General features: G+C 39.2%; 1 protein-coding gene across 19 annotated transcripts in view; it reads left to right on the plus strand.

The window, feature by feature from the left end:
• PPP1R13B (protein phosphatase 1 regulatory subunit 13B) overlaps positions 1-26,198 on the plus strand; it is a 64,487-nt gene that overhangs the window by 4,004 nt on the left and 34,285 nt on the right. For 14 of the 19 annotated variants that reach the window (XM_083731721.1, XM_083731707.1, XM_083731724.1 and 11 more), the window contains 3 exons: positions 16,976-17,123; positions 19,026-19,145; positions 21,942-22,006. In XM_083731721.1, the coding sequence (XP_083587847.1) occupies positions 16,976-17,123; positions 19,026-19,145; positions 21,942-22,006 (333 nt within the window). Of the gene's footprint in view, positions 1-7,734; positions 8,129-13,690; positions 13,895-16,975; positions 17,124-19,025; positions 19,146-21,941; positions 22,007-26,198 lie in introns of those variants that run through there. The other 5 variants (XM_083731706.1, XM_083731711.1, XM_083731720.1 and 2 more) reach the window with 5 other exon arrangements.

Below are 26,198 nucleotides of genomic sequence, written 5' to 3' on the forward strand. Positions count from 1 at the left end.
ATTGCTACTCTAGCAGCATGCCAAGAATGGAATCTAGAAGGTGGAGTTATGCTGATGTAGGGTGGGGTTGTGATCAGTAGACTTGTGGGAGGAACTGAAGAGTCTGCAATTGGAGACACTGCTGAGTGGGGAAGACCTGCCTCTGGGCACAAACACTGGAGTTGTCAGGAGAGGGGCAATACTAGTTTGCATCCAGTAGGACGGTGAATTTGCTTAAATGGAGAAAATAAAGGGTTTGTTCCTATTATAGAAAAACAAAGAACTGGTGTTGGGGAAACCAGCACCTTTGGCACTATTCTCCAAAAGACTCCGGATTGCACATGTACCCCACTGGTTATGTTGATAGGCATCTTAATAGAGTAGATAATTGTTTTTTTATCTATGCATATACATGTATTTTTAAAACACTTCTCTGTGTTCATCATGCCCCAACATTACATTTTTGTCATGCTAGATTGTGACAAAGGAGAGCTGTTGGAACTCTGTATAGAATACACAAATCCACAGTCCCTTCCTTCCCCATTCCGTTTTATTATCTCTGTTTTTGCTCATTTCCCCTTCACAATCCATCACTCCTCACTCCTCTGTCTCATTGCTTCTCCTCTTATGTGTAGGAAAGACCCTCTAAGGTAGCATCAGCTTATTTTAGGGCAAGAACCTGTATACCTAAAGGAGCATCTCCACCCCCATTGTTTAGTCTGGACACTGAGATCCAGCGCCGAGGGCCTTCTGGCGGTTCCCTCATTGCGAGAAGTGAGGTTACAGGGAATCATGCAGAGGACCTTTTCGGTAGTGGCGCCCGCCCTGTGGAATGCCCTCCCTTCAGATGTGAAGGAAATAAGCAGCTATCTTATCTTTAAAAGACATCTGAAGGCAGCCCTGTTTAGGGAAGTTTTTAATGTTTAATGCTGCATTGTTTTTAATACTCGATTGGGAGCCACCCAGAGTGGCTGGGGAAACTCAGCCAGATGGGCGGGGTATAAATAATAAATTATTATTATTATTATAAGATCCTAAACAATATGGAACCATTGAGGTGGTGCCATGTTGTCCAATATACTGTCTTGAATTTGATATTACAGTATCTTAAATCAAAATAGAATTTTGCAACTGTAGGCAAAACATATCAAGGACTTGATCATGTGATCACTGCAGTAAGTTTGTTTACTACCAGTTGCTAGGGAGCATAAGTGGGCAAGCACTGTTGCATTCATGTCCTGCTTGTGAATAATTTCCCAAAGGCTTCTGCATGGCTTCTGTGGGAACAGGATGCTGGGCTAGATGAACTAGCAGGGCTCTTTTTATGGTCTTGCTATAACAGTACCTGTTGAATTTCAGAGCACTAAATGTAATTCTTTTGGCCTTTCCAATATAATATGGTGGTGTTCGTGGGAAACTTTTGGAAATCGTTTTTTGTTGTTAAAATAAAATTTCTATTGACAGTCTCAGCCATTTTTCCATATGTTGAGTAGAAAGCAGAAGCAATACTATTTTGGATTAAGTTTGCATTGCTATTCTACCCAACTCTTGGGAAACCCTAAAATTCTATTATTCTAACCTACTTGGTTCTAGGGGGTGTCCTTGAAAACAGTCTTTAGTTTTGAGGTCCAAATTTTAACAAGAATGTTCACAAGCTAGAGAAGATTTGGAAGGCATTAATATAATGGGTTTCAAATTGAACACACACCCGTAATAGAAAGCAATGCACTAACTTCCTTTTGAACTGAGAGGGTTGGGGGTGGGGGGAGAATTACAAGACTGGTAAAAATAAAAGTCACAAACATGTTAGTCAGAGACCGTGCTTTTTGAACTGAGGGGGTTGACAAAAAGAATTACAATATACAAAAATGTTAGAAACAGTGGCAGTAAGATAAGTAATATTGCTGAGCTATTACTTTTTCAAAATGACCCCTTTGACTGTAAGAGTGGCAGGACAATAAAAGTAATTGCTAAGGGAAGGTGTGAATGAGTATTCCTTCAAGAGGCCTGACATATTTTTTTCAGCCATATTCTGTGGATGGTAATTGATTTATGCTTTGGGGCAGTATTGCCTATTAGGCAGTATACTATGTATTTTGTCCTACCAAAACATGGATTCAGGTATCCAAGAGTCTGGGGTTGTAATTTTGCAAATACCTAGTAAGCCTAAATCTACAGCAGGGTGACACTTTTATTAGGACCAACTAAAATGGCAAAAAATAATAAGCCAGCTTTCAAGTTCTGCAGAGCTCTTTGTCAGACACAATATTAAACAGTGTGTGTAAGTTGGGAGTGGTATAGTTGCTCCTCAAGTCTGCAATTTATAACTATCTTAAAGAGGATCCAAGGAGGAGTGTTGTAGGCATAATTGGATTATTATTTCGAGATACAAGACAGCATGTAATGCTTCTATTTTGGGGCTTTCAAATAATTTAACCCTTTTTTGCCATTTGTAGTTGTATGTGGCAGCTTACTTTTTAATTTTTTTTTTAAAGAAAGGTACTGATTTTTCTGTGGGTTTAGAATATTTTATGTATTGTTAAGTTTGTTTTATACTGTATTATACTATTTTTGCTGCCTTTGAGAAGTTTTCTAAAAGCTTGGATATTAATTTATTACATAATAAAAATACGAAAGTATTGGAAGAGAGTTAACACATGAAGCAAGACAGAGACCTGTATTCATGAGGCAGAGAGTGAGATGGGGCCAGTGAAGATGTACTACTACCTACGTCTTAAGCCTTGTTAGTAGATTGGAAGCAGGCCTCCTTCCCGAATACCTGCCCCTTACCATCTTTAACCACAGTTAAGCGTGGGTCAGCACTGATATTAATGATAACTAATGGAAACTAGAGTGGAACTAAACATTTCAAGGGAAACACTACATTTCATTTCCTAACCCATGTGCTTGTCTAACCCTGTGCTTGTCACATGAGTATAGTAGTGGGGACACTACCAGGGGGAAATTGGCAGGTCCAAGAGGAGGGGGAGAAAATAGACACTTGCATGTGCATATGAGGCATATTTTTTCACATATGCAGTGGCATTTTAATACATTTTCAGTCTTCTTCCAGGAAAAATGGAATGGGTTAGCAGCAATGCGTTCCACGAGTCATACATGGAGTTACACAGTCTTAGGAATCTTTTTGTGATATATTCAGCCATTGCAGCATAACTGTCTGTCTATAAGAAATAAAGGTAAAGTGTTTTGCTTGTGCAGCCAGACATACCTTAGTTGCCTATAAAGAAATATTTCATGAGCTGTTTCAAAGGTAGCAAGACTAAGCCAAAGTTTCTTAGCTGTCCAGTTAGTTAAGCACTTCAGAATAAAGTAATGGGAGTTACCTATTCAGTTCTACAATTTACTTCAAGGTTCTGAAAGAAACATGAATGCACCAATAAAATAAGATGCAGCTCCATTGTGTCCCCATCTCATGAGAGCATAAGGGGAGCTAGATTATTTATTCATTAAAAATTATACCCTGCTTTTCACCATATATGGGTAAAAAAGAAACTTAAACAATAAAATTATATAATACATTTTTGGAGTAAGAGTGGAAGTGACTAATTAGCTGTCAGAAGGCAAAAGTAGGTGCACAAACTGGAAATGGCTAATGATGGGTGTAATTACAAATGCATGAATCTTTGGCTTAATTAAGGCACCTGTTCATAACTTTAATTAGGGGTCCCTTCTATCATGGGTGTATAGCAGGCTTCCTCAAACTTGGCCCTCCAGATGTTTTGAGACTACAATTTCCATCATCCCTGACCACTGGTCCTGCTAGCTAGGGATCATGGGAGTTGTAGGCCAAAAACATCTGAACGGCCGAGTTTGAGGAAGCCTGGTGTAGAGAGCCAATATAGAACTAAACTTGATTATGTCCAGGTTCTGGAGTTGGCATTGTTAGGCAAAGAGCCTTTGATCTGAGCTTCAGCGCATTGCACAAAAAGGGGTTGTCCAAACTAGGTAGTTAGACAAGATATCAGTGGGAAAGGAAGCATGATGCAAACAGGCTGGAGCCAAATGCAAGAAAGAGTAACAAGCCAGATAGGAAAGCCTAAATTGTTGTCCAGATAAAGTCCTGTCATAATCTGGAAGCATTTATAGCTAGGTGGTCATGAGTCAAATCAATGGACTATCTAAGGGGTGGAGCGATACAGGAGCCTGAAGGGAATAGTACTGCCCCATAGCTTTCCACTGTGTAGGCTTCAGTGGCCAATAGTAATGGACATCAGCATGCAAAATCACAAGCTCCTGTTTGATCCCATGACCCTTTTTGACCATAATTCCCCTTTTACTTGAGCAGAGCACTTGAGACTCATTCACATGTATTTATCCTGAGATAGCAAACCCTTATCTTGCTTCACTCTATAATTTGCTTATAGTATCAAGGGATTACACAAGGACTTAAGTGAGTTGACATTGAAGTAGTGATATATAGAAGTTTTTGTCTTTTCTTAGTTTGCATAACTGACGAGGTATGCAACATGACCTCAGGTGTGTAAAGGTGGATGAAATTCAGGAAGCATATATAGTTGAAAATCTCTTATTCTGGCATGCAACAATTGCTGATTCACCGTAAAAATCTTAAGTTAACAATCACTGAAATAATTTCAAGTATTCCTGTTTGTGTAAATAAGCCTTTAGTGATTGTGTCCTATGGTTAATTATCTAAGAATAATAATAAAAGGAGATTTAGAATTTATATGCTGCACATTTACTGTATGTGAATTACTTAAACGTAGTTTGAGGTGTAGCACCAATATATGAAAGTATTAGGTTTAAAATATCCTTCTCCATGGTTACCAGACCTCAGTTCCAATTCCATAGACTGTTTCAACCATGAGTGTGATAACTAGCGCTTGGACTCAAACCCAATAACATTTTTCATTTAGTATGATTTGCTGCCATGCTGTGTTGAAGGCACTAGTGTAAGTGTCTTGAGCCATTGCTTAAATAAACCATGAAATCCATCTCAACATGTTTCTCTGAATGACTTAGAAGATTTGCAGCTTCATTTGCTCCTGTATATATCTGCTTTGCCCTTTTATTTTATGGCTATTTTGTAAGTACAATTTTAGATTCTTTGATGCAGAAAAAGACTATAGTAGGGGATGAAATCTCTGTGGTGAGTGCATGCACATCTTTGTTAAAGAGAACTGTGTGCATACGAAGTATTTGTGCATGTATAATTTACTGGATTGGAAACCATAGGTGCAAATCCTGCACTTATTAACTGTGTAATCTTTTCTATCTATCTATCTAGTTTGAAGTAAGCACCACTGATTTCAGTGTAACTTACTTTTAGGTAAGTGTGGTTGTAGTCTTAGACACACATTCAAGTGAGGATATGCAGTCTATCCATACTCCTTTGGTTTGATTCAAGTGCAGAGTCTGATGTGCATTTAAATTAAAATTGCATTCTTGTGCTGGTTTTGTTTTTGTTTTTTTGTTTGCTGCATTGTGTATGACCAGATTTGGATTAGGGTCAGTAGGCAAAAGGAAAAAAAAAACTGATTTGGGTATTTGAACCACATCTTGTTTGCTACCATTTCGAGCAGAAAGCTGTTGTCTTGACTATGTTTGGGGATATGTTTGAGTTAGCATAAAGCCAGCTACCTTTGGTATGTATAATAATAATAATAATAATAATAATAATAATAATAATAATTTTTTATTTATACCCCGCCCATCTGGCTGGGCTTCCCCAGCCACTCTGGGCGGCTTCCAAAAGAATATTAAAATACTGTCATACATTAAAAGCTTCCCTAAACAGGGCTGCCTTCAGATGTCTTCTAAAAGTCTGGTAGTTGTTGTTCTCTTTGACATCTGGTGGGAGGGCGTTCCACAGGGAGGGCGCCACTACTGAGAAGGCCCTCTGCCTGGTTCCCTGTAACTTGGCTTCTCGCAGTGAGGGAACTGCCAGAAGGCCCTCGGTGCTGGACCTCAGTGTATCATGTGGTTCTACTTTCGGAAGTGAGAGGAAGCATTTTGTGGTTTTGTATCTTTCAGCCATCAACAGATCAATTAGTGTATCTTTCTAGAACTGCTTTCTAAATTTCATATGAAAATGTTCTTATTTTGAAAACTTAATCTTAGCTGTACATTAACAGAGTAGTCCTATACATGTTTTTCTAGAAGTCCTATTGAATTCATTGGGACTTACTCCCATATAAAATGTGTACAGGATTACATCCTAACTAAATGCCTTTGCATTTCATGTCCCAAAGTGAAGAAAGAGTGGGAAAATAAAACTTTATTGCTTGCATAAAATAAGTAGAACTTGACATGAAGTAAAATGAAAGATGTACTGTACTAATTATTTACAGTCTTGTACTGTTTTTATAGCACCACCCTCAGTGTAGATCTGGTTTTTGAGTGAGAGCTATAGACATTGCAAGCCTATCCCACCACAAAAACCCCTACATTAAAGTGCTTCTAAATCGTTACATTTTTCAAAGCCTGCTTGAAGCTGCTTAAGAAGGAGAAATGGTTTATTTTCCTAATTAGCCCTTGGATTGAGCTGTTTCACCTATTTCATTTATGGTACTAAATGAATAATAGTATACTAGGCTGGGCAAATATGGCTATCTGGCTTCGTAACCAATGTTTGCATCAAGGAATGAACTTGATATTACTTGGTCCACATTTTTCTAAACTAATATCTAACTTTGGCTTAATGTGAACACACAGCATGCTCAAGAGTCTCCGCTTTCCTCCTACCCACATTCCTGACCATGCTACACCAAGAGAAACAAACTATAAGGCTTAGTTTGTTGTGTTGTCTGAACCTGGACTTGTGGGTTTTTTCTCTCCTAACCACAAATGGTAGTCAATATATATTCTTCTCCTTCCTGGTTGTGGTTTGTTTAGGGAAAAACAAACCATGAGTGCACAATATAACAAGGAAGGGCTTGTGGTTTGTTGCAAAGTGAGGACTTGGGGGCAGCATGCGCCAGTGTGTTGCTTATTCATGCTAAACCCGAGTTAAAGATTTATCGTTTAATGTGAAATGTGGGCACAGTCTCAATCTCTTGAGCAAAAGTAATCAAAAAATTAACTGTAATTACTTTTATATTTTGTGTTGAAAAACCCCTAACATCTTGAAAATCTAGCCAATTAAATATCAAAAGACATTATGTGCTTTATGTAGTTGTAAGCAACAATTTTCCCAGTTGCTGACATGAATTCTGCGATCTGGGGTACTTTTTCTTCAGTATATAACAGTCCTGTAGTGCTGGATCTTAATTTAGGAGCTTCTGTCCATGTTCCATAAAAAGTTTGATGCAGGTCATTTATATGGGGTTGATGTCATGCAAGCTGATACCATTTAATGGGTGCAGATGATGGAGGGGAGGCATTGTTTGAAATTGGAAGTAAGAAAGAGAGCTACTTTGTGCACCGAGTCACAGATTTCCTGACCCTTGTATAAATGCTTACCACTGTTGCTATTCCTTTGTCACTGCAAAAGGTTAGCATGTTTGATCATGGAGATACATTTGCACATGCTGCACAATAATGATTGCTGCTGAAAATAATTACTGCTGTTGATATCTATTGATTTTAGTATATGTATATATAATTGGTAGCGAGAACTGTCTTCTATATGGCAGGTAGTAAACAGACTAAATGCTGCATTTCTAAAGAGGGGAAATTTAAGTTTCCCTACTTATGTAATAATCACTTCCAAGTTAGCCCATCTTTTAAAATGCGACACTGCTTAAACAGAGGCAGCAGTTAGTACAACTACACATTTGATGAAGAGAGCTCCTCATGTAAGGTTACCTAATTAGGTGAAATTCAATCCACCATATCTACTTGCTGTCACAACTGTGCTCTGCCTTGTTTCATTAGGCTGTCTTATCTAGGCACGTCACTACCTCTTGTATTCATATAGCTGCAGACCAGACCAGAATATCCATTTAAGTAGATTGTAGCACTGTAGCCTTTGCACAGAAACTGTTTTAGATTCCAGCTTTCACTTTTTAAGTTCATTTTTAAATCTCTCTGTGTGGCTTTACACATGAGGAACATTCTAAGAATGATTGTACAAAGCGTCTTAAACACATCAAAAGAGAACATTTGGCAACTTGGGAGGAGCGGCCTGAAGCAGAGAAATGGAAAAATAGGCAAAATAATGAAAAAAAAGGTGAGAGCTAGTTAACATAACTTATATTATCGTGTGTGTGTTTTTTTGTAGCATTCTTTTATAGGAGTGAACATTATCTTGTGATTCTGAGCTTTTAAGTGAAAAACACTGTTTTCCTCTGTAGAGGTTTGCACCCGTCCAATGATGCTGTCTTTGTACATGCACTTTTTTGGAAAGTTGTTTTGCTGGCATGTTTACATTATGTGTGTTTGAATTCTTTTAAACAAAAGCAAATTTTAGAATTTGCTTTCAACCCTATTTTCTTGTTCCCCCTAGCTTCAGTGGCGTAGCGTGGGGGGTGCGGGGGGGGGCCGGCTGCACCGGGCGCAACATCTGGGGGTTAGGGTTAGGGGGCGCAAATCCACAGGTTAGGGGGCACAAATCCACGGGTTAGGGGGTGCAAATCCATGCGTTAGGGGGCGCAAATTACTTGCCTTGCCCTGGGTGCTGACAACCCACGCTACGCCACTGCCTAGTTTGTAGTATATTCATAATAATAATAATAATAATAACCACCAGAGGTTTGTGAGAAACAGCTGTCCTGAGCATATATCTGTATATGTTTCTTCCTCCTATTTATAGTACCCTGTAAACAAAAGCATTTTGCTAATGATCAACCGCTTCAGTCAGCAGAATTGGTACTACTATAGGTGCCACATAATACCCGTTCTGCATTTGTAAGAACTCAATTGTTGAGTGTGGCAGAACCTGCACTTTGGAACTCCCTGCCTATTGAGATCAATCAGGCACCTTCACTGTACTCTTTTTGACACCTGCTGAAAACATTCTTGTATAGACAACAAGCCTACCAAGATGCTTAGAAAGCTGAGGTAATTTTAATCTGTTTTAGTATTTTAATTTGTGTATGTTTTAAAGAAGAGTTGTGAATTTTTCTCAATTTTATTGTTTTATCTTTTTGTAAATCACTTTGAGATTTTTTAATAAGCAAGTGGTGTATAAATGGTAGAGGTAGTTCATCCTTTTGCTACTGTTCATAAAAAGATACTGCTGCCATTAGTCACATTATTAATATCTGTGAATAAATGTTTTTTGGAGAAATGCAATTTCCTGGTGCAGGGGATCTTTGTTGTACTGAAATTGGTGCTTATCTGGAGAATTCATAAGTGACCTGGCAGCTGTCTCCCAATCTTCTGATTTGTTTCATGCTGCCGTACGAATGACAGAAAAGACTCAAGAGATCTGTATTAGCTTGGCTTGGGGGGGGGCAGTGGCGTAGCGTGGGTTGTCAGCACCCGGGGCAAGGCAAGTAATTTGCGCCCCCTAACCCATGGATTTGCGCCCCCTAACCCTAACCCCCAGATATTGCGCCCGGTGCGGCTGGCCCCCCCTGCACCCCCCACGCTACGCCACTGGCGGGGGCGTATTTGTAAGTTGGAAAAGCAGTGCACCATCTTGCAGTGAACAAGGACTGCATAGTTGTGAGATTGGAAAGGTTGGCTTGCGTAGTTTAACCTTGTAGCACTGATTTGGAAGGTCATGCCTTAGGCTGTTTTCATAAGTGACAGAACAGTTTTTGTATTTCCTGTGTCTATAAATGGAATAAAAAAACCTACGTTACCTAGAATACTCTTTCAATGTTAAAATGGCTGCCTTCATTTTTTTAATGCTTTATTAACAATCACAAGCGTTACATTTCAAGGGGAAATACACACTTTACATCACTTGTGAAAACATACTTTAGGTCATTTCATTGTTTTGTGTTGTTGTTACTCATTTGTGTGTGATTCATTTTACTCTTTTCATAGATTTATATAACTGAATCTTTATATCCCAAGTAGAGAAATGTGCCCCCAAATTGTGTGTGGAGACTTGCTTGGGTTTAACTGGAAATACGTTATCCTTAGATTAGCTAATTAGGGCTCCATTTGACTTGGGTCTCAAATAAGATTTTAAACTTAGCCCCATTCCAAGCAAAGGACCCATTGTGTTTAGGATGGGTCCTTCATCACTTATGGCACATACTGGGTGCACGTACTGCAAAAGATACAGTTCTTATGGATCATGACATCCTAGGATCTATGATAACTACATCTTGTGTCTAAGATTCTGCACTGGCACCTGGCAACTTTGCAAGGATCTTAACATCAGCAGGATCACATGTTCCATAGATCTTGTGGCTTGGAAACTAATGTGGCAGTACTGATGGGCTAGGGTTGGGGGGGGGGGCGTTACTGATTTTGTTTGTTACTATGTTAGATATTTTTGTGTTTTTGTATTGTAAATTGCCTTGTAATCCTCGGATGACAGGTGGTATAGAAATTTTAATAAATAAGTAATAAAATAAAATTAAGCCTCCCTGTTGTTGCCTGATAAGTTTGGATAGTGAAAGGAAGTGGTGACTGTGTTGCGGAGGGCTGGCACTAAGCCAAGCCTAACTTTAGAGCAGGGGTGCTCAAACTTTTTTTCAAAGAGGGCCAGATTTGATGGAGTGAACATGCTTGAGGGCTGGCCAAAGGTGTTGAGCTTTTTTCAGTATTGAAGTTGCTGAGCTTTTTTTTAGATTTTACACCAGGACATATACTGACACAGGGGCCGGATTAAATTGACTGGAGGGCCGGATTAGGCCCCTGAAACAGACTTAGGACATGCCTGCTTTAGAGGTTGGCTTTTATTTTAGCCTGGGAAAGGGGGCATTCTGCTCCATACTTAGAAACAATGGCTAGTGGAAATGTATATGGAAATATGACCATAAAATGGACTGGGAAGTGAGCAAGTGGCTTCACTTTTCCTTCCCCCTCATGCTGCAGTCCTACATATACTGACCTGGGAGTAAGCCTCATTGAATGCAGTGGGATTTACTTTGGAATAGACACGCATAGGATCCAGCTTTAAGTTCCTCTGCTGTCTCCTTTCCCTCTTCCATTTAGCTGTAACATGTAACCATGTTAAGTATATAGATTTTACACATTTTTTAATGGGTTCTAGGAATGTAAAAAGATCTTTGCCAAAGGTGGCGATTGGTGTAATTAACTTCTGCTGGCACTAAGGTGCTGAAGCTTTCCTAAAGAGAAACAGTAAAGCAGTACTTAGGTCCAGGACAACTTAGCTAACACTTCTGCCTCCTTCCTAGGATCTGAGGGAGAAATGGTGTTTTGTGTCTTGCCTGCCATGGAAGCATGCACGACAGACAGACAGACAGACAGACAGACAGCCTTCCCAGTGGCCACACCCAGATCCTAGAATATCCTGTAAAATATGGTTGGCCCCATCCCTTGCTGTTTGTTTAAGTCCTTTTTATTCCAGTAGACTTTTCGTTCTGTGGGGGACAGTGCATTTTATCATTCACTTGCTGGTCCTCTTCTTCAATGGATCATAGAATGATTTTTTAAATGGAATTTGCAAGGGCAGGATGTAAGTATCTATAAACAGTCCCACCCCCCTCAAGTTAGATATTGCATGTTCCACAAACTCTAGTCTATTATCGTCCCTTCTCTCAGTTTTCCTGCAATACATAGTTCAGTTGGAGAAGATGAGCAGGCAGACATGCAGAACTGTGGAGAATATATAAATTGTTGTGGACCTTTTATAACTACTTCAAGTATCTTCTATTTTTGTAGCACTGCATCGGCTTCTGAGGCTTCTTAATGTGTCCATAGCAACATGTAATTGTATCTTGCTGACAAAATGTTTAATATGTTAGGAATCAGTACGCACTCATGAAGACGTGCATAAATTTTAAAATGCACACCACACTAGATCCATAATTATTCATCCTTTCTGTCTGCTGTTGGAGGTAGGGAAGTGCCACTCCAGAGAATATAATTCATTGTTCACAGCTATCTAAAACTTAAACTTCCATAAAGTAGATAAGTTGTCTATTTAAAATAAAATAAAATAAAATAAAATACTCCTATCTATAGACATGGTGAAAGGGACTGGTTTGATAGGCCAAGGCAGCCAGGCAGTGTTTCTGTAAGTTGTTTGACTTTGTAGAATAAGTGTAGCAGAGTGGAGGTAGAGATGGGCTTCATAGTCCCTATTCTGCAAAGCAACTTAACTCCTGTTATGAGCAGAGGTTGTTAGATAGCTGAATGTTCCTGCCTCCATCACACACCTCACCCTGGCATGGTCTTTCTATATAGTGGAGTAGTGTTGTTACTAATTGGTTTCTTGGAATCCTTGCCTTGCCTTCCTTTTGCACAGGTGAAAACTTGGTTAACCATGAACCTTTATTTTACAGTATTTATATATTTAACAAAATAAATTAAGGAAGGGGTTTCAAAACTTTTAAAATTTGGTTATGTCTTGTTTATATCATCATCTAAAAAGTCAATAAATTTATTACATAATATTTTAAAATGGAGGAGAAAAATAAAACAAATCCTTTATATTCCAACTAGGAAAATGCCCACCAAATTGGATTTGTTTTGGAATGTATCCATGCAACCAGAACATAGGATCAAACTCTGGATTCTTACATTTGATGTTGAATCTCCCTACAGTCGGGGCTCCCCACCAGCAAACCTGCACTGCCAGCAGCAGCTTTCTAGACTGCAGAAGTCACAGAGTGGGAAGAAGCACCTTGAATATGGTTCAGTTTCATAGTTAGGAGCAAGGCTAGTGGGGAGGAGCCTGTTAAAAACCCCCACACACATATCCCAGCTCAGCACCAGTAGGCTAATCCAGTGCCTCATACAGTAAAATCCACACACTCCTTCTATCCTTCATTTTGTGGACAAAATGCAACAATTACTTTCTTTTTGTTGTTGTTGCAGTCTAAATTAGAAAAAATCACCATGGCAATGAGAGCCCAGGCTCACTCTCTTGTCCTAGACTCTCAGCTAGCAAGACTTACCGAAGAGATTGAAGCAAGTGATTTTGTAGGCAACATCAGAAAATCATTTTATTTAAAATGCAGCTAGCTTAAATAATCAGAGATGGTTTCTGTGATCAGAAATATATAAAGTTACAGTAGCTTTATTGTTCTATAAAAGGAAGCCTGGTTTTCATGTTGTTTTTTTTCTGGAAACATGAAGCCCATACACAATGTCTCATTTGCAAGCAACCCCAATAACCAGGAAATCTCTTAAAAGTTAACTGTCAAGTTGATTAAGCATTGTTTTTTAAAAAGTTCTTTCAGAATATGCAGGTTGCATTTTGATAGCTTGTTCATAGGGAATTCATTTTTCTGTTAACAGGATATTATAAAGATGCTATTTGGATTGAAATGCATTGAAACATGAAAACCCAATTCTTTCCTATGTGAAGTCAGATAGGAAATAGGGATGAAATCATGTAAAAGTTGAAGATAAAACAAAGTTTTTCTTTCCTCATGTTCTAGAGGAATGCAGTCCTGTGGGTTTGACTCCCCCCCCCCTTTTTAGATAAAGATGTGTTTTTCTTTGAAGATCTTAATGAAAATGGCAGTCCCACTGAAATGTCTGAAGTATTGCTTGGGAACTTGTCTCTGATCCAAAGAAGTTAGTTTGGTATGCCTGAGGGCTTAGACACACCCAGGGGTATTTTTTACTCCCTCCACCCCAGAACAGCAAGGCCCCCCCCCTTGCTAGATCAGACTGCTTTTGAAAGGTCTCAATGTTTGAAAGAGGCTTGTTATGTGACACAAGGAGGCTGCTATTCAATAAACATCATCCCAAAGCTGCCTTGGACATGCAGAAGTAGTTTTGTGACTCTCTGGATTTTGGTCACTGTTTCCTTTTTTCTTCTTGGCAATAAAGCAGTTAATTATCATTTCATTACTACTGGGAGAGTTACAAGAGAGAAGGATTTCCTTCTGAAGCCAAGGTTTGTGTTTGCTCTTTATTATTTGAGGAAAACATATCATCCCTCAACAGCACTTTCCTTCCTGCTGCTTCTATATTTCCAATAGGCAAAGTTCTGCCGGATTGTATTATGTGATACACATTAAAAGATGTAACTTTAACTTGTGCTTGATTACACCTTGTGTAGGTAAGACGTGTTTTATTGTGTTAATTAGCTGAGGCCCAGTATAGTGTTGCGTATATGAGCTGGAAGTTCAAGTTCAGCCATGAGGTGGCTTGGTAGCCTAAGTTTGCTGCCCCACAGTCTCAGAACTCCATCTGTAATAAGGGGAGAAAGTTGTCTTACCTTATAGGCTGTTCTAAATATTATTGATGACTGAGTCAAATGTACAGACATTAGTCTCTGCATAATGCAGCCCTTCCAGAACTGTACAGCTTCACATTGCAGGATTGTGTGTGTGCGCAGGATGGGGGATCATATTTGAATGCTCCCCTTTGTAGTATTGTATTTATATGGTAAGCCATCACGTCAAAGAGATGGTAAGGCTGAATGTCGGCTTTTGCCTTCCAGTTGACCCTGAGATGGTGAATGTGAAACAGTTTTACTTTAAAAATGTGTTACATAACTATAAAAAGGGCCATGTGTGGTGTTCATGTGTTCACCACGGCTCTTCTGCCAGTTCTTTCCTACTTCAATTCTTTGTACTCCATCAAAATCTGCTCTCGAAGCATCATTTGATATGGAGTGATGTGATACAGCAAAAAGGAAAAGGCCAGCATAGTGTAGTAGTTAGAGTACGGAACGAAGACCTGGGAAACCAGAATTCAAATCCCACTCAACCATGAAGCTTATGGGTGAACTTGGGCCAAGTCATTATCTCTCAGCCTAGCGTATCTCAAAGCGTTGTTGTGAGGATAAAATGGAGAGCGATAGAAGTGTGTATGCCACTTTGAGCTAAATAGAGAAAAGATGTGATGTACCGTACATTCATTACAGACAACTCCCTGTTTGCTGGGGGAAGAAATAAACTTAAATAAACATAAGACTGTATGGATCCCAGTCTAATATACTGCATGCAATGAATATATATTTGCAACACCTTTAACATGCCTTTTGTTACTGTTTTATAAGCATGTCTTCCAAAAACATTTTCTGTATTGTATACCATTCTGTATTGTATACCATTCTTGATTGCATAATTTTACTTAAGAAAATACTGTAAAAACAATGGACAGTTCTGAAGAATCCAAGCAAATGGTTTAGCACAGGATAACACAGTCCTTTTCTCCAGTTGTCCTGTGATCCTACCCCATGTGCCATGGGAACTGCTGCACCAAAGTCTTGTTTAACATTCTAGCATGGTACAACTGTAGGCTTCTCATGCTCATTTAGGAAAAATAAAGGTATCTTAGGCTGTGCACACATTACTGTTTATTCTGGCTCCAGTGTGCTCTCACTGCTGTTGTTTGAAGCCATGTGCATATGAAGTGAGCCACAATCCATATCTATCCTGTAGTTTCTTGAGAAATATTGCTGTTTGAAGCATTTCCCCTCAAACCAGCTTTCATCCAATTTGAAAACACAAGACTGCATTCACTTTGCAGTTAAGCTAAAGTGTGTACATTTGAGAGAGCCATTATACATATGCAGATGGCAGCTTTGTGAATACGAGTTTGGGGTAGGGTGGGATGGCTGGGGTGGGGGGCTTGCAGACATTGGGAAACCAAGCAGGAAATGCACATTGGGTGAAGACATTCCCATTGCTTATTTGGTGTGTACAGCAATGTTCAAATACAACTTGAAGCACAGCAGGGAAAAATGACCTTACTGTGTTTTAAACCACTAATGGAGACATAGCCTTATTTATGCATACAAATAAATTTGCCACTGTGAGAATATGTACTGGAATTAATAGCTTCTCAATGTCTGACTTCGCTTCGAAGTAGATTTTTCATTAAGATCTAAAATTAGCTGTGGGCCTTAGCTCTGCTATTCTAACAACAAAAATTTAATTATTCACTTTGAAAGCAGTAGTTTTGACAAGGCAAGGCACAGGCTTTCTTCCTAGTGAGTCATCTGCATAAAAACATGTTTGCCTAACATTTTAATACTGCAGTAGCCTTAGTAGTATTTTTATCAATATGTTAAAACAAGAATTCTGCTGCTGGAATTACGTGATTGTGTTGTGGGGTGCTGCAGGGTACTATCTTGTCTCCAGTGCTATTTAACATCTACATGAAGCTGTTGGGAACCATTGGGAGTAATCTTTAGGAGATTTGGGGTGAGATGTCATCAGTATGCTGTATCAGGAGAGGCCATGCAAGTCCTAAACCAGTACCTGGACTTGGTGGTGGGCTGAATGAGGGCCCACAAATGGAGTCTGAATCCTGGCAGGATTCAAGAGCTGGGCTCATAGACTGGGGCTACTCCCGGGTCCATCTCTAGCTCTCGAGGCCCAAGTAATCTCAGTGGCTAGAAGTACCTTTTACCAACTCCAGCTGTTTCTAAATCAGGATAGACTGACCACTGTTGGCCACATTGCTGCTGTGCACTTTGGTGGTACTGCCCCTGAGGTTGCCCAGAAGCTGCAGCCAGTGCAAGATGCAGCTGCTCAACTGCTCACTGTGGTAGAATATTGCCATAATCATTTATTGATTGATCATGTTTTGCCATTAGTGAAAGTGTGGCACCTTTAAGACTAATTAATTCAGCCTCTAATCCTATCTGGGAGCCATCCCCATGGACTTTAGTGAGAGTTAGTTCTGAGTAATATATGGTTATTGTGACATTAACCTCTCCTAAACCATGGTTAGGCACTTTTTAGTTTATTTAGGCACTAAGTACTTCTACAACGACAATGTTTTTATGTCCACACTTTTGCAAGTGAGGAGGCAATGTTTTATATAAGTTTAAGGTTTAGTATGTTCAGCTATTGGGAGCTGGAAATCCTTGCAGATCTATGGCAAATCACTTGGAGATTTGTCAGTAGTTTCAACCCATCTGCCTATCCCTGGTGTGTTTATGATATTTTATGCAAATCAAAATCTGTGCCACTTTGAAAGATTGACTCTATATGGTGCCTTTCCCCCCTTTTCCCCCCAGATGATATTAACTGTGTTCCTGAGTAACAATGAACAGATTCTGACTGAAGTGCCAATTACACCTGAAACAACCTGCCGAGATGTGGTGGAATTTTGCAAAGAACCTGGGGAAGGTAGTTGCCATCTTTCTGAAGTCTGGCGTGGAAATGGTAAGCAATCACTTGGTATCCTGAACTAGTGATTTTATGCTGAATTTTTACTTTTGAGACGGCATTAGCTCAATAGTATGCCAGGCTTTATAATTTCATTCTTGTTTGAGACAATTGCAGTCTTTCTAATTTTCAACAGCTCTAGCACTATCAACCTTAGGGAAACATACTTGCACACACAGTTCCCCCTTAGGCTCAACATGAGAAGGTATTTTCATAATGCAGGGAGATGGCTGATAATATGAAAATGGTTAATTAATAAAAATCGGATTGTCAGACATGTCAGTGTTGTGTTTTAATGTTGTGCTCCCCCACCCCACCCCACCCAGCCATTATATTATCACTTGCCCTCTAAATTATCATTAGAAGAGGCATGGTATTCAAAATTAATTTAGTAGCACCTTTTGTAGCACCTTTAATTTAGTAGCATCTTTGTGAAGATGGTTGTATATAACATGGACTTGCATGTACAGTAACTAAATGTGCGCATTTAGCCTTAAACCTATGGCTAACAAAATAGATGTGATGAGTTCCTTGGAATGGGAGAAGTTGCCCCCCACCCAGCTAATTCTGGCAGAAGATGAAAGTCTCATATAATTGCCTTAATTACTATAAATTAGCTCTGTATGGCATAATCCCCAGAAAATGGGTAAAGAGCAAATTAAAAATCAGTATACCTGGAGAGAGATTAGAGCAGACACTGAAGCAGTCAGAGAGCCAATGTTACAAAGAGTCTTACGTCACTAAGGTCCATTTAATATTGTTAAGGTGTGGGGAGAGGAAGGAATACGTCAGGAACATGGAGGAGCTTAAAAGAGTCCTCTCCCCATTTGTTACATCTGCAGCCCAGAATGATGTTTAGCAATCCTCATGAACTGTAAAGAAGCACTTCTGTCAAACCCTCTTAGTTGCCTTCTTTGGAAAAAGTGATTGGCAAAAGGTCTGTTAACCCAATGTACTTTGACTTTAGCAAACCTTTGACCTAATGGTATATTATACCCCTTTTCTTTTTGAAAGCTTAAGAAATGAAGTAGAAGGGTCACCTTCTAGATGTTATCAGCCTCAGCTAGTATGACCAATAGTTGGGGATGATGGGAATTGTAGTCCAGCAATATCTGGAGAGCACAACAATGGCTACCTCTTTAGATGGCAATGGAGTGAAGGAGAGATCATGCTCATTGGGACAGTAATAAATGGACTGGTATCATTCTGCAAAAGTCATCATTTGGCATTGTTTAGTATCTTCAGCAGCTTATTTATTTCAGCAATTTATATACTGCTTCACACCTTAGTTTACATAAATGACTTGTATGAAGTAGTAATACAATACTATCTAGGCTAGTAGAACTTGTGATCTGTCATGGCAAACACCTGCCATGTACTGTAGCCTTGCCAAGAACATGATATCCTACTGAGTTTTTTGGCTCACAAGTTGTTCAAGGCCTTGGCTAGAACAATGGCGATCTCCTTATAGACTATTGAACTGTAACAGGGATAGCCAATGTGAAGCCTGCCTGATGTTATGGACTACAGCTCCCATCAGTCCCAGCCTGCATGGTCAGTGGTCAGGGATGATGAGCATTAGAGTACAACAACATCTGAGGGGCACCATATTGGCTATCCCAGATGACAGAATTAGTTATATGCAAATGGCTTGGTGGTATGAAAACTATGCCCTTTAAAAACTCAGCTTTTGTAAGACATGCAACTTTCTGAAAAATTATTCAAAACAATCTTATTCCTTGAAGAATAAGAATAAGATTATCCCTCAAAAAAGTTGGAAAAGCAAATGTTTGAAAAACTGAAATAAATTATTTGGACCCTACTAACGTGATTTAGAAAAAGTTATTAGGTGAGAGAAAAGTAAAATAAACTGTTAATACTTCATTTTATTTTATTTAGAACGACACATCCCCTTTGATCACATGATGTATGACCATCTACAGAAGTGGGGACCCCGTAGGGAGGAGGTCAAGTTTTTTCTTCGACATGAAGAATCCCCAACAGAAAGTAGTGAACAAGGTGGGTATATTTTAAATTGTTCATTGGTGCCTCAGCAGCTCATCTTTATGTGACTCAGTTTTGTAAAGACAAGTAAAACTTGTCAATATGATGACAAAATACTTGTGTTGACTCTATAGTACAGATGGTTGAAGCTAAATAAAAGAATTTCTATAGGGCAAAGCGTCCCCTGCTCCCCGCCCATAGGCCTTTACCACAGCTGCCCAACTCTATCCAGCATTATTTTGCTCATTCTTACTGGTGTCTGGTCATTATGCCAGCCCCTACTCTCCCCTTGTTTCTTCTTTTTCCTCTTCATTACCTCTCAAGACCTTAGACATTTCTGTTTGCTTTCTCTTCCTTCCACCTATCCACCCATTAAGCTCATGAACTGTAAGAACCATTTGCCTCCAGACACCACAGCCATTCTTGCTTCTCCCCTTTCTGTTCCCAAGATGTGCCCCCAATAATAATCTCAGCTTTAATTCTTACAAGTAAGCTGCTGGTTATCATGGTTACAGAGAAAATTTCAGAAACTGTTGGAGCAGGTATTTGGAAGACTAAATTTAAAAAACCCAGCCTATATGAATGACTTCAGAAATAATGTCAGGATTTTGTTGGAGCCTGACAAGGATGTGTAAAGTATTTGGGTTTGCAGACACCCCAAACCAATGTGCTTAATCTGTCTGTCTTTTGCTAGCTGAGTATGTTTCCTTACACATTTTCAAAAAAACATACATTTTAAAATTGGGCAAAAAATGGGGTTTGGGCTCAGAAAAAGGCTTTTAAATATAGTGACATTGTAGTAGGGACACATCAGGAATGGTTGACAACAGCAACAACTTTTTTAAATAATTGGGCTATTTGGGGAAGGCACAAAATCCTCAGGGGCTGGATGCTGTATACAGGATACAGGTCATGTGTTAGGCATTTCTGACCCTCCAGAGAAGATGCAAACATTCTCCCTTTGGGCATTACATTCGGTGAAAAAAACTATCACTCTTACATACATGCTTGCCAGCACTTCTAACATTCAGAGCCACCTTTGGGCTCCTTCCTAAGGCTAATACCTGCTTCTTCCAACTTCTACATGTATGTATTTTTGCCTTTTACAAGCATGTTGTATTTGGACTTTTCTGCAGTTGAGCTTTTAATCCCTATGTTCTCTTGCTACTTGCTCTTCTCTAAATTCCACATTCCTTCCACCCACCCCACCTCTTCTTCCAAAGTCATTACAAGGTCAGTCACTCCCAGTATTATTATAGAGTGAGAGCCTGTAGCTGCATCCCCAAGCAGCTTAGCTGCCAGTATGTAGCAGCAGCAGCCAATCAAGCCAAGCTTCATTCACATTCATAGTGGTGATAAAATTGTGTTCTGCCAAGCTTCACTATAAACAGGTTACACAAGCTAAGGTCGGTAGAAATATATCAAATATGTAAAGTTACCACTGAGCTTAATGCTTAGTGTACATTTGCTCAAATGTCTAAGCAGCCTGCCTCCTGAGCTGATATAAAACATACCAACTATGTTCCTAAGTGCATAACATCTACTAAAAGAGACAATCCAAACATTCTAATCTGGAAGAGGATTCCTTTAGAAATCCATTTCAGATAATGGCTTTGTGATGATGGCTGTGTTCGGATGCAGTCCTAAACTCTGGTTTGTTTCACTCCACTATGGTATGTTTGTACATCTGCCCCAACCAACTAACTATGGCTTGATCTGAAATCAGGGGAGCCAACTTGAATAAAATATGGGGGGAGGGCAGATAAGTCCCACCCTGCATAATCAAGAACAAGATGTGGTGCATGCACACCACTTGAATGGCAATGCCCATTAATGGGGTGGGACTGGCCCCCAAATGCTTTATTAGGGGGCTGAAGGGACCTCAGTCCCTAGGAGTTGGAACCTATGTCTGAAACTACAGACAATTTGAAGTTGGCTTGTGAACCTTGACTTGGATTAACTGGTGGGTAAGGCCAGAGGCAAAAGCAGATGGAGCAGTGGGTGTAAATAATACCTTTGTACAGTAGGCTAGTTTCTACACACACTCATACACCCCTCTGTCCTCAGTCCAAACTGGCAAGGGACATTTTCAGAGTTCATTGACACATTCCAACCAGGAAAAAACACCCTAAATAAAAGCAAGGACTGCGAGGAAAGTTCAGAGTGCCAAGTGGGCTGCATTGGACCTGAGGCTCGCCACTGCTACACTAGTTTCCCAGAAAAACATTGGTAAACATTTCAACCCTCAGATACCCCAGATTTGCTTTCTTCCTTCATGGAGCAATACCAAGAGTGGTCGGCTGAGTGCTTACAAGTGAAGAGATGGGCAGACAATTATTGATGGGAACTAGTTAAAAGAGAGGAATGACTTTGCCCTCCCTGGAACAGTCGCAGTGAAAGTGGCAAGTGCTCTTTACACAAAATGGGATGTTGCTTCCTCCAGCAAAAGTGATGGTGAATTTTCAAGGGGCAGGAACAGTGTTTGAAGTTTCCCAATCCTGTCTATCCCTTCTAAATTTCTCCACAAAGAAAGAGGATAATTACTTGATGGTTACACCACAGAAAAACTACTCTGATTATGTTGGTTTCAGTGGTCATTGTGTAGCTCTTAACTGAGCTTCAAATAAGGCTAGAAAAACAATCACCTGTCCCACCAGTAAGTTGGAAAACATTTACTCATAAATTGTTTTCATCAAATCAAAATAGGAGTTCTTGTTTTGAGAGAATGTTCTTTTAAAAAGTTGACTAAGATTTAGGAAGCTGTTTCAGTAGAAGCAATGCATTTAAATGTTCTAACTGTATTCTTCCCAGGCCGTCAGACTCAAAACCAAAGGAACGGAGTCAGTATACCTGGGGAGAAGCGTTCTGAAAATGGGGTATGTGGCCAATTGCAAAAACAAGATATTTTATGGGTTTTTTATTTTATTTGCATCTCCAAAATATTTATTTATACATTTTCAAATACTGTTATGTATTTCTGGCTGTAAATCTTTTATAACAATGCTAAGGGGGAGAACTTTATATTAGGAAATTGAACAAAGAACTTTTATCAGGATTGTTTGGCATCTGCTTATATTGAATTCCCTGTAGCCTTCAGTTTATAATACCTTGGAAATTCTACATGTTTCTACTGTATACCAGAATGAAAAGACATGTCGCTGTCTCAACTCAGGAAGGCCTCAACTGTCTTACTCAGGAAGGCCTGCTGGATTAGACCAAAAGCCAGTCTAGTCTAGTTTAAGTAGTTTTAGCGGGTTGTGTGTGAAAAGGTCTCTCACTCTCCCCCCCAGAGATTATTTTAATCTTTGTGAGACATTTGAAATTTAAGAATATTAGAGGTGATGGTCTTACTTTAAAATGTGGGCAGTTTCCCCTCCCTTTTCTTGTGTCCCCTCCCCACAAGACTTGTTTGCTCCATCGCATTCAAGGCACACATGCTTGGAAGTAAGTACCACTGAACAAAGTGGTAAGAGTTGCGTTATTAATCTTTAGTGGATTCTAGTGCAATATGGAAAGTAGCCCATTTGTATGGTTGGGCTAAATTGCTAAATTGCACTGAAAAATAAGCAGACTAACATTGAATTATTTGAACAATGCCAGTCTAATACGCCTGTGCTCATTTTCTGGCAGGAAGGCAAAAGTGGATTTATAGGCTTAAGTAATTAATCATCTTACCATTTAGTAATTCATTAGGATTGTTTATTGTTTTTGGAATGCTGAATATTTTGCTAGCACAAGAATAAATATAAAAAAGCCAGCCTGTGTAAATGTTTCCCCCCCCACCATAAAACCTATTCATGCATATAATCAATCTAAAAAATATTTTACTGATCCATGTAAGAATGTGTTAGTATATACATACCTGCTTTTATTCAACATGGATTTAAGACTAGATTATGAAGCCTCTCCATTCCAGTGGTTGTAAAGTTCTTAATGAATGGCTCAGTCTGGGTTTCCAACCTTTTTAGGCCTGTAGGCACATTTGCATAGTTGAGTGAGTTCTGTGGCCGCCCCCGCTCCTAGATCACGCACACCCTGGAGCAAAAGAAAGAAAGTGTATGCACACAATTTCTCTTTTCTAATGGATCTAGGTAGAAGCCAGATCCAGAGGAAATAATCTGAGCCTTTAAAATCACATCAAGCTGAAATAGAAAGTGGAAAAAAGTAATTCTTCCAACTTTCTCCTTCAGCTTTATGCACATTTCAAGGAAGAAGGTGGTAACCACCACCACAGCCTCCTGATTTAGGGAAGGGTGCCCAAACTTTTTTCAAAGAAGGCCAGATTTGCTGAAGTGAACATGCCTGAGGGCCAACCAGAGTTGTTGAGCTTTCAATTTCACCTCAAAGTTGTTGAGCTTTTTAAGGATTTTACCCCAGGACATATACTGCTACAGCGGCCAAATTAGGCCCCCGAAACAGACTGTGGACATGCCTGATTTGAACAGCTGAAATTTCTGGACCATTTTCAAAGGGAAGCTCATATAGTATGCATTACAGTTATCTGCTATATATATAAAACACAAGAATGATTGAGGCCATCGTATCCTAAAGTATCAGAAGGTCAAGGCTCAATGATATAACAAGGAGTATTTTCAATATTTATATGCCAGGTTTGTAAGTGATGATTGGGATGGCTTTGTATACATTTTTTGGTGGTTTTTTATCATGGTTTTGCTTTACTGTTCCGTTTTATTTTAACTAAACTGCTTTCATCACTTTAGAAAGGCAGCCTATTAATTTCCACACCACTGTTTATTTAAAAATAAATTCTAAGGTGGCTTGCAAAAATAAGAATAAGCCCATCAATATTTTTAATTAAATGGGATTTCCCACCTGGAAAGGAGTTTGCATTGTGTTTAGCTCATAGCTGCATGGATAAGAACTCCTTTAGGTGGTAACACTAATACAGAAAAGTGATGCATCAGAAAAACAGGAATTTGACAGTCTTTCCTAATAATCTTCCTTTAATTAATAAACAGAGGCAGTGGCCTACTGAAAGAGACAGAGAAGAAACACAGTAGCTTTTTGTCATTGCTGTTTGCAATGAATAACATTTATGAATAACATTCTTTACTTACGGCAATTAAATACAAATACTGGCAGTATACAGGTTTAGGAGAGAATATATAATAATTGCCTGAAGAATTTGCACCCCGATAACTGTACTGATAAGATCACAGAAACAAACCTCTGTCTATACCCACTTCTCACTATAGGTATCAGAAAACAGTAGAAAATAAGGTGAATTGGGAAGTATAATTGTGAACAGAGAGAAAGTGAAGGATGAGATTGAAGTGGTGGATGGTGATTGAAAGACTGATTCATTAAATGCAAAGCATTCTAAGAAGGGCCCTCTTAATTCTTTTCATGAATCACTGGCCTTGTAGCCTTTCTGTAGGAAGAAATAGTTACGCTGATGTTGTTTTGATTTGTATCTACAGAGAACAATGACAAGATTAATCCATAATTGTATCATCATTATTAGGATACAAATTCCTTCTGTAAAAATATAATTAGGTTCATGTACTAATAAAATCAAAAGGCTACATTTTCTGAGAGTGTTTGTGTCTTGATCATCCATTTTCTTTCATTGCTACAGCACAGGCTGATTAATCTTTATTTTGTTTCATTGTTTACTGAACCATTAGCATAAATTGTGGAATATGTGCAGTGCTGGAGGCCTTTCACAGAGCAATGACGCTCAGGTCAATTAACCATTAGTAAAAACATGCATAATCCTTTGAGTATTACATCTACACTGAACAGTGCAGTATAACATTTGCACAAAAAGTATCTTCCAAGAATTGAATTATGCATGCAATGTTAACAATAAAGTGAAAAATGCTTTAAATATTATAGGTTGTTGCCTTCTACTGGGGACTGATTTTATAAGACCATTTTTATGGGAGCATGATGCAAGTTGAGTGAATATGATTTGAGGTACCTATTTTTCCCCTTCCCCTATCCCCTAGCACATGCTCATGCAATTGCCTTGCTTTGCTCCTAGATTCCAATTTATTGCACTACTGCAAAGCTTTGGAACTGGTATGGAAAAGTGTGGCCATATAATGAAAACAGAATCTGACTCACACTTGCAAATGTCTAGAGGTGTGGGAGAGAGAGAACTTGGACTGTATTTGTGCAGGTCACATCTCACCTAAGTATGGATAAAGCAACCTATTTCTGGTCTATGTCACTTTTGTGCATTAGGTCTGTTCTGTCCTATTTACCCATTAATCTGCAAATTTTAAAAATCTCCCTGTAAGACGCATTTTAGCAAGTGTTTTTGGAAGTGTTTTCTCTCAGAATAGCATTTTGGAGTATATTTCCCCCCTCAAAATATAGATTTTAATTCATTTTTATGATTATGTTTTTGCCACAAGTTGCATCATAATACTTGTAGCAGCATGGAATCCAATGGATAGCTGTTTTCCAATGTGTTAGTCCAAGTGGTGCAGACCACACCAGCTAAAAATGGTCCAGTTTGCCTAGTAGTGTCAAAGTTCTCTCCAGCTCTTAGGCCAGATTTCTTAGTTTAAAAAAAGAAAAGAAAAAAGGCAAAAGATGGAGAACCCATGGCTTTTCCATATCATACTGAACTTCAGTTCCCAGCTGCCGCAGCAGCGTTACCAACAGTTGGAGACGATGGGAGTTGGAGCCCAAACAACATCTGGAGGACAACAAGTTCTATCCCTGTTTATATGCTCAGAAGAGCTCAAGGTTTCTAACAAGAGAGATAAAACCAGAAATTGACTTTTAAAAGCATGTCATAAACCAGCACTGAAACAGCAGCAAGAAAGTAATAGACAGTAACCAAGGTGGCCACAACCAATTCAATAAAACAACTACTTACAAAACAATATCCTTCCTCAAAAAAGGTTATTATTCAGGGGTTTTTTGTCCATTTTCTGCAGTCATCAGAATCAAGTGAAAAAGCTTTTCCTGGACTGTTGTTGCTGAAGGCTGTGGGGGGAGAGGCTTCAGGCAGAGGGAGGCATAAATGCGCCTCTGCAAAAAGAAAAAGAAAATCCCTTGATGTAGGAAAACAGTGCATTAGGGAGAAGGATA

This window comes from Podarcis gaigeae, assembly GCF_964106915.1.
Source record: "Podarcis gaigeae genome assembly, chromosome: 1".
NCBI classification, from domain to species: Eukaryota; Metazoa; Chordata; class Lepidosauria; order Squamata; family Lacertidae; genus Podarcis; species Podarcis gaigeae.